We start from the raw sequence: 19088 nt of genomic DNA on the forward strand, positions 1-19088 counted from the left end.
CTCTAAAAGCCTTCAGGTTCTTCCTAATAGTCCACATCTTAAATGAATCAATCACAAAATGACCACTTGAAAATGCACAGGAAAATGGGAAATTTGAAAACTAATTTATGATTTATCCAACTTCTCACCTAACATGGTTCCAGCAACACTTCACCCTGTGATAAATGCTTTGAGAGATAAAATACGGGAAAAATATGTATCTTAAATGCCCCCAACTATGGCCCTCAAAAATCCTACAAAGCTCCCTAAATAGATGATGAAAAAAGTCCAAGTGAACATCTCTCTTTCCAGTTTTCAACAGTAAAGTATTGGAAAAACTTCCAGGATGCCTTTTCTGTTGTGATTTCTCAGGATCAGTAACCATGGTATTTTGTTCCTCTCCACCTAAGAAGAGAAAGTTTAACAAAGCTAGTGTTGACTGAACGCTCATTAACAAAGCAATTTCACTGCATTCACTACCAAACTCTAGTTACGCACATTAAAAATTTCTGGGAAGGCAAATTCATAGAGAGAAAAGTATATACAAGTAACCAGAACCTGGGAAAAGGGAGAGAATAAGTTACTGTATAAAGGCTCCAGTTTGTTTGGGAAGATGAACGTTCTGCACATGGACAAGGGTTGATAGCTGCACAACATGGTGAATGCGCTTAATGCCACTGAATCGCACATTCAAAAATGGCTAAAACTGTAAATTTTATGTTATGCACGTTACCACATTTTTTTTTTTTTTAACTTGTGTTAAAATCAAATGTGTGCCCAGACTTCCCCCCTCCTGGCCGGACAGCTGTTGGTCATAGCCACGACGTCTTTCAGGTGACTGTAATCAGAAAGGGTGGGTTTCAGGGGGGACACAGGATAACACTTCGAAGCTTTCATTAAACTTGAAAAACAAACCAAGGACCCCGCACAGAGCCCCACGCTGGGTTTAAAAGGTGACGAAGTTTCCAAGTGGTGAGCCCGCCTGATGATGGAAAATCTTCCCCTGGAACACGGAAGAAGTTTCTTTCTTTTTTCTAAGGGTGAACACCGAGCAGCAAGGGCCGAACTCTCTACAAATACGTACTGCGCACCTGGGGAGGAGCGAAGGACGCGACGAGGGACTCGGGCCGGAGCCACAGCGCAGGGCTAGCGCGGCTCTGGCCGAGGCACTTCCCGCGGGGCGGGGGAAGGGGAAAAGGAAGAGGAGGCGCCCCGAACCGGCCTCGCGGTCCCGGCCGAATGAAATCTACCCGCCTCGGCTGCCGTTTACCGAGGCTCGCCGCGCGCGAAACCCTGCGCGCGCACTCCCTCCCCTCCCCCCACTTCACGGATCGGGAAACTGAGACCACGGACGGTGGGGGAGGGCGGGTTGGGAAACCACTCAACCCAAGGTCACCCGACAGGCGAGAGGGCCGCGGACTCTGCGACTCCCCGGGCCGCGCCATCATCCCCGTGCGCAGGGCCCCGGCCGCAGGCCTCGGCGTCGGGCCCGGCCTAGAGGAACCCGCGGAGTGGAGGACCGAGGCCTGCGAGGAGGGTGCGACCCTTGAGGCGTCCACGGCGTCGCCCGGCTTCACTCCTCACGGCCTCGGCCGCCCCCACCCTCGGAAGGCCCGGCGGGGAAGGCCCGGGCCGAGGCCGCGCCGGTGGGAGGCCGCCAACAGACCTAACGGAGCCGCCGCCGGCCGCCGCGAAGATGACCGGCCCGGGACAAGGAGCCGTGGAATACTCACCCCTTCGGGCCCGGGGCCCCGTTGCCACTTGGCACGCCGGGCGTGCCGCTCTCCTCCTCCATTTTAGGTTCCGTCGCCGCCACCTCGGCCGCCGCTTCGACCCCTGCCGCCATTTTCTCCGCGTCTGGGCTTTGTGTGAGGGTACGGGCTGCGCGGCGCTGCGCCTGCGCGCTCACGTGACTCGGCGCGACCAGTAACGCCTGCGCGCGCAGGGACCGGCTCCCGCCTCGTCCCCTCCCGCCCCGGGCCACGCCCCTGCCCCGGGCCACGCCCCCGCCGCGCGCAAGCGCACACGCGCAGCTGTTATTCATTCATTACCGCGACGAATTTGCTTTAGGCACCTATTGGATACTCCACCAGCTCTCCAAGTCTAGCTGGAGAGTATCTCCCCACCTCCCCACCTGGACCTACTCATTCCCAGCTTTCTGTAATCAGAGCTGGCGCAGAAGTAGCGAGAAAGTTCTGTTTCCTAGAATATAGAGGAATTAGCTAGGCTAGGAGGGCCAGGATACTGGTCAGGCCAGGCAGAACTGCTGTGCAAAATGCTGTCTCCCTAAGCAGGTATCATCCTGCACCAAGAATATCTGTGGCCTCTGTCTGGCCTGTCTCCCTACCACATTGGGAGCTCCTGGGTGCAGAGCTCGTGGCCTACATTCCTCTCACTGAACCCATTAACCAAAAACCAAAACATGTGGCTGAGGACTTAGCATGTGCTCACAGATGTTTCTTTTTTTTTTTTTTTAATTTTTGAGTTTATTTATTTATTTTGAGAGAGAAAGAGAGAGGGAGGGACAGAGAGAGAAGCCCAAGCAGGCTCTGTGCTGTCAGCTCGGAGCCCGACGAGGGGCTGGATCCCATTGGACGGGGAGATCATGACAAGCCGAAATCAAGAATCAGATGCTCAACCGACTGAACCACCCAGGGGTCCGAATCACGGATGTTTCTTGAGTGAATGAAAAAGCAAGAATCCAAACATGATGGAAGAAATTAGTCACAGGCCAGGAGAGTCCCTTAACTGGGGCCCCTTTCTGCCTACCCCTGGATTCCTTTGTCCTGAAGGCTTGACTCTGTCCAGAAACAGGTTTTCAAGGGCTGTTACAGGATGTGTCATGAGGAAACCACATTGGCTTGGGAAGAGGCCAGAGCCCAGGAGAGTATTTAGAGGCCTCAGGCTCCCTTTCCCCACAGCACCTCCCTCCCCAGTGTCTCTGGAACTTTGAAGTGCTTCGCTGGATCTCGCAGAAGTTTCCATCCAGCCATCAAGCTCTCTCTGGGCTTACAAAGGGAAAGTTCTCTTTACCCGTTCTCTACACGTCATCAAGCTCTGGGGGAATATCTCATCTGCCACACCCTCCTAGCTGCTTAAATCTTCCTGGTGATTCTGACTCAGGCTGAGAATTCCAGGCCCAGAGAAGAAATCCAGTAGCCCAGCCTGACAGAGGGTAGGCCCCACTCCCACATAGTTCCCAAACTCCTGTGTCTCACAAAATTTCCTCCTATCACCCATCTTCAAGGACCTCCTCCTCCCACACCCCCTCTGCTCTACTAAAATCTCCTGGGCACACCCCCTTCTTCTGTGGCCCCACTGGAATCTAAGCTTTACTATCCTCTCCCTAGACTGTAGGGGGCAGAAGGAGCCTCACAAACCTCTGAATCCCCTTGTTCAATGCGGCTCAGACAGGGTGGAGGAGACCATAACAGTCGAAGAGAAAGAGGGAGCAAAGTCCGAATCAAATGCAAAGCAACAGGGACAAGAAGCCACCTGGCTCTCCAGTCCCTTCTCCTGCAGTGTGACTGGAAATCAGGGATAAGCCAGGCCCCGGTTGAAGAGACAAATTCTTCCAGGCCAAGCTCCTACGGGCTGGGAGCTGGTTGACTTAACCCAACACTGCCCGCAGGAATTTTGCAGTCTCCTGAACTATTACCTTCTTCACACTTTCCTTTGGCACACATTCTTTGCCTTTAAAGAAAGAGGCTTTTGGGGGCGCCTGGGTGGGCTCAGTTGGTTAAGCGTCCAACTCTTGACTTCAGCGCAGGTCATGATCTCATGGATCGTGGGACCGAGCCCCGTTTCAGGCTCTGCGCTGTTAGAGGCTCTGCTTGGGATGCTCTCTCTCCCACTCTCTCTGCCTGTCCACTGCATGCACGTGTGCAAGTACACGCTCTCAAAATAAGCATTAAAAAAAAAAAAGAAATATGCTTTTAAATTCTACTTTACATCACAGCACATACTGAAAACTTGCTAAAATAGCTTATTGTGAAAAATAAGAGGATGCTGTTAAAGTAGAAATTCAGTCATGCTCACTGCCAACAGCTCTGAGCCTAAGACTTGCTCTCTCTTTTGCGAGGGTTAAGGGTCATTAAAGACCACCTAGCACCAAACTACATACTTCTCCTCACTTTATATAAAAGTGTTAGAAGAGGGGTGCCTGGGGTGTCTGAGTGGCTCAGTCGGTTAAGCGTCTGACTTCGGCTCAGGTCGTGATCTCACATTCTGTGAGTTCAAGCCCCGCGTCAGGCGCTGTGCTGACATGTCAGAGCCTGGAGCCTGCTTCGGATTCTGTGTCTCCCTCTGTCTCTGCCCCTCCCCTGCTCATGCTCTGTCTCTCTCTGTCTCAAACATAAATAAAAATATTAAAAAAGAAGAAGAGGAAGAAGAGAGGTGCCTGGGTGGCTCAGTCAGTTAAGCGTCTGACTCTTGATTTTAGCTCAGGTCATGATCTCACGGTTCGTGTGTTCGAGCCCCTCATGGGGCTCCGTGCAGACGGGGAGGAGCCTGCATGGAATTCTCTCTCTCTCCCCTCCCCCCCCTCAAAATAAACAAAAAGTGTTGGAAGAGATTTGCAAAGGAAACGACTTTCTGACTTTCTCTTTTCGTGATAGCACATCCTGGGGCTTCTGCACTACCTTCAGGAGAAGCACTCCAAAGTTGCCCTGAGAGGGCGGGTGCCAGACCTGTGTAGAGTAAAAAGCTGCAGAGGGCCCTGAGCACCGGCCGAGCTGAGCCACTTGGGGACCATCCGTTCTGCAGGCCACCAGAAGCCTACAGTCATGCGCACCCTTCCTGCTGCCTCTCTCCTGCCCCTCTGCCCCTCAATCACAGGACTCCAAGTGCGGCTCATCTGCCATTGGGCTTCTCCCACGGACCAGGCAGGTGTCAGCCTCCAGGCCTTCGCCCTTTGCTGTTCCTCCCCCCGCCCCCCTCCCAAAGGCCAGGCTGGCTTCCCCCTGCTGTTCATCTAAGGCAGAAAGGCTTTTTCTCCCTCTCTGGGTGACCCATACCCCAGATGGGCACTCGTGAAGAAAACAATAGAACACACCAGACACTAAGCCCGTCAGGGATGTGTGACCTTGGGTGAGAAACCCCACCGCTCGGAGCCTCCGTTCGCTCATCTGCAAATGGGACTAATTAAGGGAACCCCAGAACCCACCTTTCAGATCTGCTCTGAGTAATAAACGTGGCCCAATGCAGAGAACCCTCAAACGTACACAGTTCAGCAAGAGCTCAAGAAGTAGGTGCTGTTACTACCATGACCATATTTTTCTTCCTTTCCCGAGTCCTCCCGGAAGGGGAAGCAGAAAGCTCAGCACAGGGGCCCATGCGGACTGGGGGTCAACCCTCACTCTACTTCCTAGAGCCGTGGGGGCCTTGGACACAGGCTTCCCCGCTCTGAGCCCCGGTCTTATCCGTAAGATGCGTGGTCCACTCTACGTGCAAAGTAAGTGGGAACTGTTCTTACAACTATTTATTTTAAGTCATTTATTATATAACCCTGCTCCCTGCTCTTCACTTGAACACTCAGGCTTTGCTGCTTCCGGTGTGGCGCAACAGATCCCTTCAAACCAGCTGAGGGTTCGGTTAGGTTTCTTTGAACCTCTGTATGGTCCCTAACTCCCTTCAGGTCCCAGGGGCCTCCCTTCGAGGCCTGGGTTCAGAAACGTAACTGACAAGTCCGTTTTGTCCAGCAAGGGCTCCTTTTATTCGTTCAGGGTGGGTTTTTGAGACGCAGTGCAACTTTGTAAAGTCAAGGGTGCCAGGAAAGGGAGCCTGCTGGGTGCAGAGAAGCCAAGAAGCTTGCGGAACCTCCCAGCCCCACAGGCGCCCTGGTTCACCTATGGCCACGGCTGCTGGCCCACAAGGGGCCGGGCGGACCTCAGGACGAGATCAGGGTGCCTGCTCCGTCCAAAGCTCAGGACCACGTCCATCTGTCCTCAGGTACGACGGTGTGCAAAACGATCGGAAAACATCTTCGTGTGGGATCACAGAACCAGCTCCGCTTGGTGGCTCTTGGCCTCAAAAGCATTCTGGCCGTGCAGGAAGGGTCAGGCAATTTCGTCCTTCCAAATACCAGGGCGTCGCCAGCTGTCTCTGGCCCTGCTGGCCCGGCCTTCACACGGGTGTCTCCTCTGCCACCTTCTTCAGGAGTCCAGCTGCCAGCGAGGAGTGCGGGGTGCCCTCAGAGCCGTCTGCATCCCGGATCTTCAGGCGAACTTTCTGGTTGGTCCTTCTCCACTCGGAATACAGCTGGCAATGGTAGCGGAAGGAGACCTACAGGGCAGTGTGGGGGGGTGGTTGGGAATGCCAGCCGGCTGGTCTCCACCCCCAAGGGAGGAACACTGAGCCCCTGGGGCACCTGCTTTGGCCCAAACCAGGGCTGGGCTCATGCTTCCAGAAGCAGGGACAGTGTCCATATGTTTCTCATACAGACTGTGTACATACACCCATTCACTCTCCTTGGAAAGCCCCCCACTGACCTTCTGGACCCCTGCAAAAATGCAGGGCCCTGCAGCAGGGAGCAAGGAGCTCCCTTTCTGTTTCTCTCAGGATGGGACCCGAGTGGTACAGTCTCTCGGAAGGGATTAAATGTCAGTGGGTCATACAGTCGCCAAAACTCGGAAGCCATCAAGACGTCCTTCAGTAAGTGAATGGACAAAGAAACTGGGGGGCATCCGGACAAGGGAATGTTACTCGGCGCTAAAAAAAAATGAGCTCTCTAGCCATGGAAAGACACGGAGAAACCTTAAATGCATACTACGAAGTGAAAGGAACCAGTCTGAAGGGCTACGCGCTGTAGGATTCCAACTCTATGACGTTCTGGAAAGAAGGATCTACGGAGACAGTAAAAGGATCAGTGGTGCCAGGAGTTGAGGGAAGGGAGGAATGAACAGGCGGAGCACAGAGGATTTTTAAGAGCAGAGAAACTATACACACACTGTAACGTATATAACTACTGTTTATAACTACTCTGTACCTACGTTATAACTATGTAACTACTGTATATAACTACTGTATATAACATACGCTATAATGATAGATGCATTTACTACACATCTGTCCAAACCCCATAGCATGTACAGCTCGAAGTGTGAAGTCTAATGTAATCCGTGGGCTTTGGATGAGAATGATGTGTCAATATAGGTTCATCTCTTGAGACAAACGGCCTGTCGTCTCTGGTGCCATGTTGATAGCAGGGGAGGCCGTGTATGGGGATGAGGATATCCGAGAACTCTCTGGATATTCTGCTCAATTTTGCTGTGAACCTAAAGCTGCCCTAATACATAAATAGAGTCTATAAAAATTTTTTTTAAATCAATGTCAACAGTTCACAGTCTTTGATCAAGCAAGTTCTGAGAAGCATTTGCACACGAGGTGCCCAACGCAACACTGCTGGTAACAGCAAAAAGAAAAAGAAAAAAAAAAAAAAAAAAAAGGAGGAGGAAGGACAGAAGGAAGGAAGGAAGTGGGGAGAAAAACAGATTGGAAAGCATCCAGTGTCCATTAAAAGGGATTAGTTCAATAAATACGGTACATCCAGACCATGAATCCCTGTTGGGCAGCTGCCTTTCTTTTTTAAAGGACGTCAGCAAAGTGAAAACAAGCAGACTGCAAAGCAATACCTATGGTTTCATACTATTTGTATGTTTAAAAAAATGCAAGTGGATGCCATGGAAAACAGTGTTTGCGGGGGGGGGGGATGCCCCCACACCTAGACACAAGTGGTCATACCTAAGAGGGAAGACCAGGGATCCTCTCTGAGAGAGGGTCCTCATGGCTGCTGGAAGCCTGTTCCTGTCTATCTCTCTCATTCTCCTGCTCTTTCTCTCCCAGTCTCCCAGTCTCTCACCCTCCCAGCCTCCCTTTCCCCTAACCCCAGCCAGTCTTGTTGGGCTCGTGTATGGCAGGGCTTACACACAATGGAGCCGATCAGGTGCCCTCACCTCCTTGCAGTGGAGGCTCACACTTGACTTGTGGCTTTTCTGGACCTCGGTTGGGCTCGGAATCCGGAGCGCCACGAGATGCTGGGAATTGCTCCCACCCAGGCAGAGGCAGAGGCAGAGGCAGAGGCAGAGGCGGGAAGGGAGGCCCCCGAGCCATTGACCAAACCCCTGGCCTGACTGCTCTGAGCCGCAGCCCCCCAGATGCCTGCTCTCCGGCTGGCAGCACTCACCAGCGTCCAGAGGACGTAGATGGTGAACAGGGCGATGGTGAGCGCGATGAGCCCCACGGCCTCGAGCCGGCTGTGGAGCCGGAGGTGGTCCTGGGCCCCGCGCAGGCACAGCCAGCCCGAGATGGCAGCCAGGGGCGTGATGAACAGGAAGCACAGCATGTCACAGCACAGCGTCCGCTTCTCCGTCCGAGGCCCCGGGTCCTTCAGCCACTGCGGGGGTGGGGGAACGAGCTGCCGAGGCGGGCTACACGCGGCAGCCCCACCAGTCCCGGCCTGGGGATGGGGTCCAGGCCCATCTTGACTGGCGGGGCCTGTGGGACCAGCCCCCTGCCTGGCGCCTCCCTCTGCCCTTCCCTTCCTCCATATACTTACTGAGCCTGCGTACGACGAGACACTGTACAGGCAGGGGGAAACTGGGGGCACAGGGGGACTGACTCATCTGTGCAAACTCACACAGCTAGTCACCCACAAAGCCAGAACCGGACCCCAGGAAGTCTTGCCCCAGGGCCTGCGTGCCCTTGGCCGCTACGCTACACTGCCCGCCACAGATGAAGGGGCAAGAGAAATGGGCTTCGCTCGTGGTGGTTCTGGTGCACGGAACAGGAAGGTCCCCACCTTCCCAGAGCTTCTGGGCTGGTACGGGAGGGATGAAACGGGGTGGATGGCCAGGGAGGGGATGACCTTGCTGAGGAGAAGACAGTGAGCTGACCCAATGAGCGGAAGCAGCCATGTGAAGAATGGGGGAGGGCGCCTGGGTGGCTCAGTCGGTTAAGCGTCCGACTTCAGCTCAGGTCACGATCTCACGGTCCGTGAGTTCGAGCCCCACGTCGGGCTCTGGGCTGACAGCTCAGAGCCTGGAGCCTGCTTCCAATTCTGTGTCTCCCTCTCTCTCTGCCCCTCCCCCGTTCGTGCTCTGTCTCTCTCTGTCTCAAAAATAAATAAATGTTTAAGAATGGGGGAGACAGGGCCCCAGGCCGCAGAACAGCAAATGCAGAGGCCCTGATGTCGGAGCCTGCGGCCTGGACGAGGTACAGCAGGGAGGAGGCCCACGTGGCTGGAGCACAAGAGCGAGGGGGCAGGGGGCGGGGCAGGCAAGGGCTGCCTCCCCCACCTAGTGTTCTCCTAAGAGCCCAGCTCCCAGGTGGGGCCAGGGGCCTCTGCAGGAGCCCAGAGACCTCACTCTGCAGCGCTCTGCTGCTCCCTTCCAAGCCAAGCCCAGAGGAGCCCGAGGGCATCCAAGCGGCCAGCGGTACTCTGGGGAGCAGTGTGGCAGCCACCGCATCCCATCCGACAGTGCTCATCTCAGTCCCGACCCGTGACGCTCACGCTGAAGTCTAAGCTCCTGGGCACAGCCCACTAAGCCCGGAGTGGCTGCCGCCACCTCCTTCCAGGTCGCTATCCTCCTCCTGTACCTCGCTTCACTCCAGCCGCCTAGGCTTCCCCACGAACAGCAAACTCGTCCTGGCCCCAGGGCCTTGGCACTTGCTGTGCCCTCTGCCAGGACTGCCCTTCCCCAGGCCGGGTGCCTGGGCATCACCGGCTCCTCATTCTTCAGGTCTCAGCTTCAGGGGTGACCAAATGAGGGAGGGGGCACAGGGTTCCCCACCCCCATCAGCTGAATCCACCGTGGGGGCAGGGGGCAGAAGGGAGGTCCATCCCATAGAGGAGGATCTTCCCACGCAGTTCCCTCCTCCGGCCCCATGCCTGCCCGCCTTCCCTCTGCCCACTCCAACCTCAGGCTCACAAGCATACCTCTGTGAGGGGCCGGGGCCGCTTCTCCACTGCAAACTCCGTGTGGCACAGCTCGCAGTAGCTGGTGTTGGACGAGGAGAGCCACTTCTCCAGGCAGCTCTTGTGCACGGCGCCCAGCGTGCCAGTACAGCCACAGGGAGACAGCAAGCTCTCCCCGTTGGCTCCCTCATGGCAGATCCGGCAGAAGGGACCATCACTAGACACGGAGATAAGGCACATGAGCAAGCTGCCTGCCTATGCCTGCTTCACTACCCACTGGATCACGAGCTGGGTTGCCCGTCTCCTGCCACTCGGCAAACTCCTACTCATCCTTCAACGCCCAGCTCCGAACTCCTTTCCTTCGTAAAGCCTTCCCGGATTCCCAGAGGTGTGGCGATGTGCTCCCTCCCCGGGGTTCCTGTGGCACGTTTTTAGCCCCAAGGTGAGCCCTCTTACTCCTACGCATCCAGCCTCCTTCTCCTGCCAATACTCTCCTAATTGTCCGAAGCAACCAACCCACTCTCGGCTCTTGGTCCTCCGGGACTGGAACAGAGCTGACAACAGCCCCGATGACCTCAGGCCTCACCAGTTAGAACACCACACACCCCTGGTCGTTGGGACTGATTCAGGGAACGGCATGTGTGATGCAATCAGAGTCACTGGGGATTAATTCCTGAAATTCTTTTTTCTTTTTCTTTTTTTTTTTTTTTTGTCGCCCCTAAACTCCCAGCTATAGACAGCCAGGCTGATGTAAGTCTGGAGCGGCTGGCAGCAGTCTGGTCTCCACGTGGAGTCTGTGAATGATGCCAAACAGAGGAAAGCTGAGCCGGGTAACAGGAAAGACCCTGCTCTCTCAAAGACACCATCAGAGGCTCTGGATCGAGCCACACCTGAAGACCATGCTACCTGAGAAACCTGTGTGTCCAGGGAGAGTGGTTCCCCTGCTCCCGTGTCCTGGGCTCAGAAGACAGACACATGTCCTGGGCTCAGAAGACACCACTTCAGGGAAGTCTCAGCGCCAGCCTGGTCTCTGGGGATACTGGGGCCTTCCTGGGGCAGCTCAGGACCGGGGGTGTGGCCTTGGTGGGCGCAGAGGTTGTCCAGCACATGAGTCATTGTTTTCCAGACATTTCTGCCGAGAGACAGGACTGCAGGAACACACGAAGGAGGCGGAGCAGGGAGGCTGTTTTCCAGAGAACACCAGTTTCCCCTCAGAAACTGTTTTTTATCCTTTGCTCGGTGCTCCTGCTGGGGGGGCAGAGCCTGGCTGCCTTGAAGCCGAAACCCCGAGCGGACCCTCATGGCTACTTTCTCATCAATCCTGTGCCCGGCAGCTGCCTTCCCCGACGATGTCAAAAGGCCGTGCCCGGCTCCACCCTGACCCCACACTCCCCTTGCCCAGAGTTAACAGGAAAAGGAATCCCTGCTCCGGAAAAACCAACTCCAGGAAGTGGAAGGGACGAGAACCTTGAGGAAGAGAGCCACGTCAGTTGGGGGAGGGGGGGCCTGTCCCGGGGAACCCTATTTTGGAAGAGCCAGTTTGGAGGAGACAACACAAAATGAAACCTGCTTTATCACAGAGGGCTTATTACGGACTGTGAGGTATTCCAAGCACAGCACGTGGGCCAATCTGCTAGTCTCGTGGGGAGCCTGTGAGGACGGTGCTGGTTTTGCCCTCCTTTCACAGATGGGGAAACTGAGGCACCGCGGGGTGACCCCGCTTGTGGGAACTCACACAGCTAGCAGCCCGTGAAGCGGGGGTTTTTCAGGAATTAATTCCCAGGACGTCCTGGACCTGTTTGAGCTCCAGGGCCCGTGCACCCTGAGCGGCTACACTGCCTGTTCCAGATGGCAGGGCGAGAGAAATGGGCCTTGCTCATGAAGCCCTGGCGGGAAAGGAACACATATGACACAGATGACAAGGGAACGGACTGGGGGAGTGGCGGGGGGGGGGGCCTCAGTGGGGCTGCCCAGAGCACATGCCAAGAGCCAGAGAAGGGAGAGAATGAGCAGGGAAGCAGGCAGAAGCCATGCGGAAGAGACGGCAGGGGATGGCTAGGAGGAAGGGCTGGGGAAATGCTCTGGGAAGCTTCGAGAAGGGCCTGGGCTTGCTCACAGACTGGTGGGCAGAGGGCCAAAGGCTCAGGATGATAAAAGCCCTTTAGACAAACAGCAGCCTCCTCTCTGGGAAGGTGGCTGTGCCCTGGTCTTCGGCCCGGACGGGCTTGGGCTGAGCTGTATCAAACATCAAAGGGGAGGGGGTGCCTGGCTGGCTCAGTTGGTGGAGCATGCGTGCAACTCTTGATCTCAGGGTCGTCAGTTCGAGCCCCATGCTGGGTGTGGAGATGACTTAAAAAAAAAAAAAAAAAAAGCAAAAAACAAAAACAAAAACAAAATCAGAGGGGAGAAGCTATGAGCAGAGAGGCCAAGGGGCAGATCAAGAGGGACAAGTGGTCTCCTGACCATTAGCGGGGTCACAGAGGGACTCTTTGCTGCCTGTCGCTTGCCCCACCTATGCGGACCGCAGGACTGGCTGGCGGGGCCGAACCAGCTTCTCCCCCTGCTCCCCCAACCCAAGCAGGAGTTCAGGCCTCGGCAACGCTCAGTGACACTGGCAGGTGCCCGCCTCCCTCTGGGTCTCAGTCTTCCCAGGTGTCAGGAGGGAGGGTGGGGTGAGGGAAGCACTCTGTGCCTCTCAGAAACCCCACGGAGGGAGACCCCAGCTTTGGTCAGCCTTTTCCTAGGCCCCCAACCCCACCAAATGTCCCCGGCCCCCAGCCTGGCTTGACCAGCACAGACTCTGTCCTGCCTTCAAGGGGGCTTGTGGAGATGCAGACATAGAAACCCACGCCCTGGAGGACGCCCAGGGCACTCTCCACATCATCTGGGCTCAGGTAAGGCTTCCTCAGGAAGTGACGTCAGGCGGAGACTTGGAGGGTGAATGGCAGTGAGCCTCCTCCAAAGCACTGTGAGGCTCCCATCTGCTTCTTTTGAGGTTTGAATGAATGACTTATGAATTAATTCTGACACACCCTACGACATGGATGAGTATGGAAAACACTGAGCTCAGTGAAACGAGCCAGTCACCGGAAAAACTACTGTACGAATGCATTTAGATGAGCTCCCTGGAGGAGTCAAGTTCACAGAGAAAGTAGATGGCAGGTGCCAGGCAGGGTGTCATGGGGACAGAGGTTCAGTTTGGGAAGATGAGAAAGTTCTGGAGATGGATGGTGGGGATGGCGGTACACCCGTGAGTGTGCCTAACGCCACTGAACTCGACTGTTTCTGGGGCGCCCGGGGGGCTCAGTCAGTTAAGCGTCCAGCTTCGGCTCAGGTCATGATCTCGCGGTTCACGAGTTCGAGCCCCTCATCAGGTTCTGTGCTGACAGCTCGGAGCCTGGAGCCTGCTTCGGATTCTGGGTCTCCCTCTCTCTCTGCCCCTTCCCTGCTCACACTCTCTCTCTCAAAAATACATAAACATTAAAAAAAAATTTTTTTTTTGGTGAAGTGTTTCAAGGCTGGGCACCTGGGTGGCTCAGTCAGTTGAGCATCCGACTCTCGATTTCGGCTCAGGTCATGATCCCAGGGTCGTGGGATCAAGCCCTCCACACAGAGCGTGGAGCCTGCTTGAGATTCTCTCTCTCTCTTCCCCTGCCCCTCTCCACCTGTCCCCCTCTCAAGTGCTCTTTCTCACTAAAATTAAAACAACAACAAAAAAGTTAAAAAAATAATAAAATAAAATAAAAAGTATTACAATGGCTTATATTATGTTATGTTATATTATATTATATTATATTATATTATATTATATTATATTATATTATATATACACATATATATTTTTTACCACAATAAAAAAATTGGAGGGGCACCTGAGTGGCTCAGTCGGTTGAGCATCTGACTCTTGATTTTGGCTCAGGTCATGATCTCACAGATCCTGAGATCAAGCCCCGAATCAGCTCCACACTGACAATACGGAGCCTTCTTGGGGTTCCCTCTCTCCACAGTCTCCCCCCCCACTCTCGCTCTCTCTCAAAATAAATAAATAAACTTTAAAAGGACTAGAAAAACACATATGAATTAAACCTTGCTAAGAAAAAGATGTCATTTAGACTTTTGTTTCCTTAGCCAACTGCTCAGCTATTTTTGATCTAAATGAGTTAAAATGGGGTGGCTGGCTCAGTCGGTGAAGTGTCTGATTTTGGCTCAGGTCATGATCTTGAGGTTCATGAGTTTGAGCCCCATGTCAGGCTCTATGCTGACAGCTCAGATCCTGGAGATTGGTTGGGATTCTGTGTCTCCCTCTCTCTCTGTCCCTTCCCTGCTCATGTTCTGTTTCCCTCTCTCTCTCTCTCTCTCTCTCTCTCTCTCTCAAACATAAATAAATATTAAAAAGAATTTTCTTGAGTTAAAATGGATTCGAGGCAGACACTCTCTCCTTTGCTGTCCTACCCACCGCTCCCGTGTGGCGTATTCAATAAACTTCTATCTCCTTTTAAAATAAATAAACGAATGAATAAACCAATTAATTAAATTCAACTAAATGGATTTGAATTTGTGTGGGGTTTACTTCAGACGCTTTTCCTTGGGAACGATGACAAGTTGGCAAACCAGGCAGGGTCAGCTCACATATGGGTCTGGAAAGCCGGCACCGAGGCTTAAATCCTTTTATCGAACACATACACACTGGCAGACCCGCGCGCAGACGCTTTATGTGAACCATGGCAACGACCTCTCAGAACAATGCAATGGGGAAGGTGTCCCCATCTCGGAGACGAGGGTAGAGTGACCTGTCCCGGGTCCCCGAGGGAGACAGGCTGGCAGCAGGATCTGAGCCCGCCTGCCCTGCTAGCCACTTCTATGTAACGCCTCTCCAAAATCTGAGCTACTCACCCACGGACGTCTAATCTTCAGACGTCAGCTGACAATCTGGAATTTCCACTTTTCCTGAAGAAGCAGAAACCAGACCTGGCCAGCCTGGGCCTCTGCTTCCACATGGCGGTTATGATCGGGGGCCCCCGCTCTCTGCCCACCTGTTCCCTCTAGATGATTCTGATCCCAGGCTGGGAGGAAATTGCTTGGCCCAGGCAAAGACACCTGCTCGGTCACCACTCACCTTGACGTGTCTAAGGCTCGGATCACGGTTGAGAGGAGCCGGCCGTCCCTTGAAGTCACCTGCGCCACATACTGAGGTGGCCCGAGGCCAGTGGCCTCCACGACCTTGGAGAAGGCAGGGCTGCCAGAGCAGTCACACAGGGAGCCAGGGAGGTGGCAGCAGTCACCAGTCGTCATGGCCACAGGGAGCCCTGCGTCCTCAGGGCCCGAGGCCCATGGTCCCAAGAGCCTGGGGAGAGGCCCGGCAGGGAAGTTAAGGGAAAGGTTTTCGAGCCGAACATTGAGCGGGGCTTCAATCCAGCTCTCTGAGCCTTAGTTGCCCAATCTGTAAAATGGGGCTCTGTCGGGGGGCTGTGAGGATTCAAGGAGATGCCACTTGCCCTGGCGCACGACAGGGGCTCGGTTATATTATCTCTGACTCCCCTGAGAAAAGTCAGCCAGGTCTAGCCCTCAAGGCCAATCACCTCTCTAGACACGGTAACAGCACCTCACAGTTAGAGTGCCTGGTGTGTGGCTGGCCCGTGCTTGGTGCTTCCTCGGGCTGGAACCATGCCCACCAAGCACATAGACGCTTGTCCTCCATGGACTGGATTTCTGGGGCTTGGCTCAGAGCAGGTGAGCCTGCCTTTGAGTTGGGCAGAACTGGGCTGGAAACCCGGCCCCACAGACCAGGAAGGTGCATCATCTGATACCTCCTTGGTACCTCAAGCCATCGGGAAAATGGCCCAGGCTGGGGAGAGCTACGGCAGGCCTCTGTCCCCACCAGGGCGGCTGCCCCGAGCCACGCCTGTGTCCTCGAGGAGAAGCAGTGGCCAATGGAGCCCTCCTAGCCCATCATGCCCTTCTGGGGCCTCCACACTTGGGCCACTGCCGGCCAGATAAGCAAGTATCAGCCCAGAAGCAGGAGGAGCGGGAGGAAGGCTGTGTGACCTAGATAACATCCTCAGGGCAGCGGAGGGAGGGCCGTCGTGTTGTCCTGTGGTGTAGGCTCCTGTCCCTCCCGGGTGCCTACAACCAGAACGTCTGTCTGGCTCAGAGGTCAACAGGGAAGCCTCCGGGCTATCCGAGAGAATGCACACAGAGGGGAATCCGTTCTTCCAGCCCCGCCCCAGGCATCGGCCTTAACATTCCTACAAGTGATTGGGCATTACAAGAACCAGCACGGCTCCTGGATGTTAAGTTCTGCATTTCAGTTACTATTGGGGGTTAAAGGTCATCAGGAAATCCACTAAAGCAAGGCCTGAAAATCACCCAAATTCCGACAGCAGCTCCGTGGAGGGCCTACCACACGGGGCGTACTGAGAAGCTCACTGAACTCCAAATAGCTGCTGTTAAGTGTCCCCTTCAATGGTCGCCTCCCTGGAGAGGCCTTCCCTGAACTCCCTGGCCGAAGGGCCACAGGCATCCATATTACTGAGCTCGTCGAATGTGGTCCTCTCTGAAGCGTTCTTATATATTTCTTCATCTTCCTGTGGACCCACATCTGCCTTCCGTCCTTCAGTGAGTTCTGGGAAGGGGGGACCCAGTCTGACATGCACTCCACCGTCCCCAGCGCCTGCCCTGGGTCTGGCACAAAGTTGCTGCATTAATGTCTCAGCCCCCCAATCGGTGGGGAGAATCAGCCCTCGTGACCCCCACACCTTGGTCCGCCAACGCCCATGGTGGGAATCAGAGATGGTTAGAGGCTAGAGGTTTGTGCAAACCATAGAGGCCCGGGCTTGGAAGGGGCCAAAACTCCAGGCTCGACTCAGCTCGGGGGCTGCTGGGCTGGGAGCGTGAGCCAACGTCCCAAGCGAACTTGGCCCAGTGCCTGGGGGATAGATTTCACTGAGTCTTTCCAACAAACATACGACAGAAGTCTAATAATTACCCCCATTTGACAAGTGAGGAGACTGAGGCTCAGAGAGGGGCAGCTACTGGCCCAAGGTCGCACAGCTAACAAGGGACAGTACCAAGATTCGAATTTAACCCAGTGAGTGCGTCTGGGGCTCAAAAGACCTGGATTCTTTTAAGTCTTGACTCCGTCACTGATGCTGTGTGTCCTGGGACAGGCCACTCTGCCTCTCTGGGCCTCATCCTTCTCTTCTGTCAAATAAGGCGAAGAAGCTGGTAGACTGTTTGCTGAGAAAACTTCTTGAGAAGGAGCCCCCAGGCTCAATTCCTCCAGAGAGGCGTCTGGGCCCATCTGGGGTGGTGCTGGGGCATTGCAACCTGCCCAGCCTTCTTTCCCCGAGAGCAAGAAACTAAAGGAAGAGGAATCAGAGGGCCCCTAACTCCCTACGGTGTCAACTCGGGCAAACTGCTTCACTCTCTGGGCCTCAGTTTTCTCATCTGTGAAATGGGGGTCATAATGATACCCAGCTCCTACACGCATAGTTATTAAGAAGGGTTTACTCCCTGCTCTGCCCTCATTTGCTGTATGGCCCCAAGGGAAAGGACTAGCCTTCTCTGAGCCTCAATTTCTTCATCTGTATAACAGGGAACGTTTCTAGTACTTCGACCTCTTATGGTCCCTGGAGGATTAAATGAGCTAATCATATCAATTCTGACCACCTTGTTTTGAGCATCCCCTAACAGCCCGGCACTCTGCTAAGCAAGTCCTTTGTATCCAGTGCCTGGGTTATTACAATATTTACTGTTTTCCAGGCAGAGCCCCCCTGAGAAGGAGGTTGGGGAAGGCACTTAGTGACCGCCTACTGTGTGCAGGGCTCTTTCCTCATCCACCACCTTCTGAATTCTCCTAACAAGCCCCCATTAGGTTGGCGCTGGGATGACCCGGTTTCACAGACGGGGAAATCGAGGCGCGGAGAGGCACCTACTGTGTGCCGGGCCTCAGGGACCTCACGCCGACCCCGAGACCGGAACTGCGATCCCCTCGTTCCAGGGAAGGCTGAGGCCGAAGAGTCTGAGCCTGATCGTCCCGCTCGGGAGCCAGGCTCGGGCCTCGAACCCGGGGCCACCCCGCGGACCCGCGCCCCCCGGCCCCACCCGCCCGCCTGTGCCTACCTGATCCGCGGCCGGGCCGGGCGGCCGCGCAGGCCCCTTCGCTAGCCCCGGCCCTGGTCCCGGCCCGGCCGGTCCCCTCAGCGCCGCTAGCTTCGCTCGGGCCGGCACCTGCGTCCGGACACCGCCCGCCGAGCCGACGGTGCGGCGGACCAATGGCGACCGCCTCTCGCCCGCATGAGCCAATCGCCGTGCACGTCCCGCCCTAGGAGGCGGGGCCGGGGGCGACGGGGACGTCCTGGGCCGCACAGGCCCCGCGGCGCCGCGGCTGCTGGCTCCGCCCCTGCCGCGTCCTAGCTCCGCCCCCAGTCCCGGCTCCACCCCCAGCCCTCTCCCCGCCCCATCTTGGCAGGGGGCACGAGCGGGGTTGGTGGCGCCACCTGCCGTCGACCGGTGCCAGCTAATAAATAAAACCGTTACGGAAATGAACGTGACTCATAGCAAAGGGATTTGTAAGTGTTCATCACCTCCCTTATGTTTCTCATTAATTCTGGGAGAGAAAGTGAGAGGAACCGAATGATCACACTTTACAGAGGGAAAGCAGCCCAGAGAGGATAGGGGGCCATGGAAGAGCCTAAAGCCAAGGTCATGTACTCATCATTCACTTATTCATTCCCTCATGCAATAGGTTCATTCACTGGATGCAATAAACATCAATAAGAGGGCCTGTTATGTGGCCAGGCACTGTCCTCGGCGCTGAGGACACAAGGTTGAGTAAGACAAATACTGTTGCCTTCACGGACCTTAATTCAGGGAATTAAACAACCAGTTGTATAGTTAATTATTAATTATAAAAGCAATAAATTCTGGCAAGTGAGAGGGGGCATATCATGAAATAATTTGGAAAGTCCAAAAATATTTCCTTGAAAAAGAAGCAATTGAACTGAAAACTAGGAGTAGAGGTGAACTAGGAGAAGAGAGGGAGGAAGAATCCGAGGCAGAGAGTTCAAGCACATGCAAAGAGCTGAGGTAGGATGGAGAAGTGCCTCAGTATTTCCTTCCTCTCCTGCCCTATCTTTATGGAATACACAGGCCAGTTCAATGACCTCAGTTACATTCTGTTGTGTTGTACTGGCTT

The 19088-nt window shown here is 54.8% G+C and overlaps 2 protein-coding genes across 12 annotated transcripts in view; both read right to left on the reverse strand.

Annotated features, from left to right (window-relative positions):
- The window catches only part of HNRNPM (heterogeneous nuclear ribonucleoprotein M), a 40237-nt gene extending 38355 nt beyond the window's left edge, over nucleotides 1-1882 (reverse strand). For 5 of the 10 annotated variants that reach the window (XM_045044935.1, XM_045044955.1, XM_045044943.1 and 2 more), the window contains exon 1: nucleotides 1713-1881. In XM_045044935.1, coding sequence (XP_044900870.1) covers nucleotides 1713-1825 — 113 coding nt within the window. In that variant the 5' untranslated portion in view covers nucleotides 1826-1881. Of the gene's footprint in view, nucleotides 1-1712 lie in introns of all 10 variants that reach the window. The other 5 variants (XM_003981779.6, XM_045044949.1, XM_045044930.1 and 2 more) reach the window with 3 other exon arrangements.
- Nucleotides 1883-5668: 3786 nt separating this feature from the next.
- Nucleotides 5669-18168, reverse strand: MARCHF2 (membrane associated ring-CH-type finger 2). Of its 2 annotated transcripts, XM_023244497.2 has the most exons (5): nucleotides 18014-18168; nucleotides 15009-15236; nucleotides 9914-10109; nucleotides 8162-8371; nucleotides 5669-6261 (listed from the first exon to the last, which is right to left on the reverse strand). In XM_023244497.2, the coding sequence occupies exons 2-5, from the start codon at nucleotides 15182-15184 to the stop codon at nucleotides 6103-6105; spliced, it is 741 nt and encodes a 246-aa protein (XP_023100265.1). In that variant the 5' UTR covers nucleotides 15185-15236; nucleotides 18014-18168; the 3' UTR covers nucleotides 5669-6102. The 2 variants fall into 2 exon arrangements, with proteins under 2 accessions (XP_023100265.1, XP_023100266.2); XM_023244498.2 differs by lacking the exons at nucleotides 15009-15236; nucleotides 18014-18168 and adding an exon at nucleotides 10799-10974.
- Between the last annotated feature and the right edge of the window lie 920 nt (nucleotides 18169-19088).

The sequence above is a fragment of the Felis catus genome, chromosome A2 (assembly GCF_018350175.1).
Source record: "Felis catus isolate Fca126 chromosome A2, F.catus_Fca126_mat1.0, whole genome shotgun sequence".
In the NCBI taxonomy this organism is placed as follows: domain Eukaryota; kingdom Metazoa; phylum Chordata; class Mammalia; order Carnivora; family Felidae; genus Felis; species Felis catus.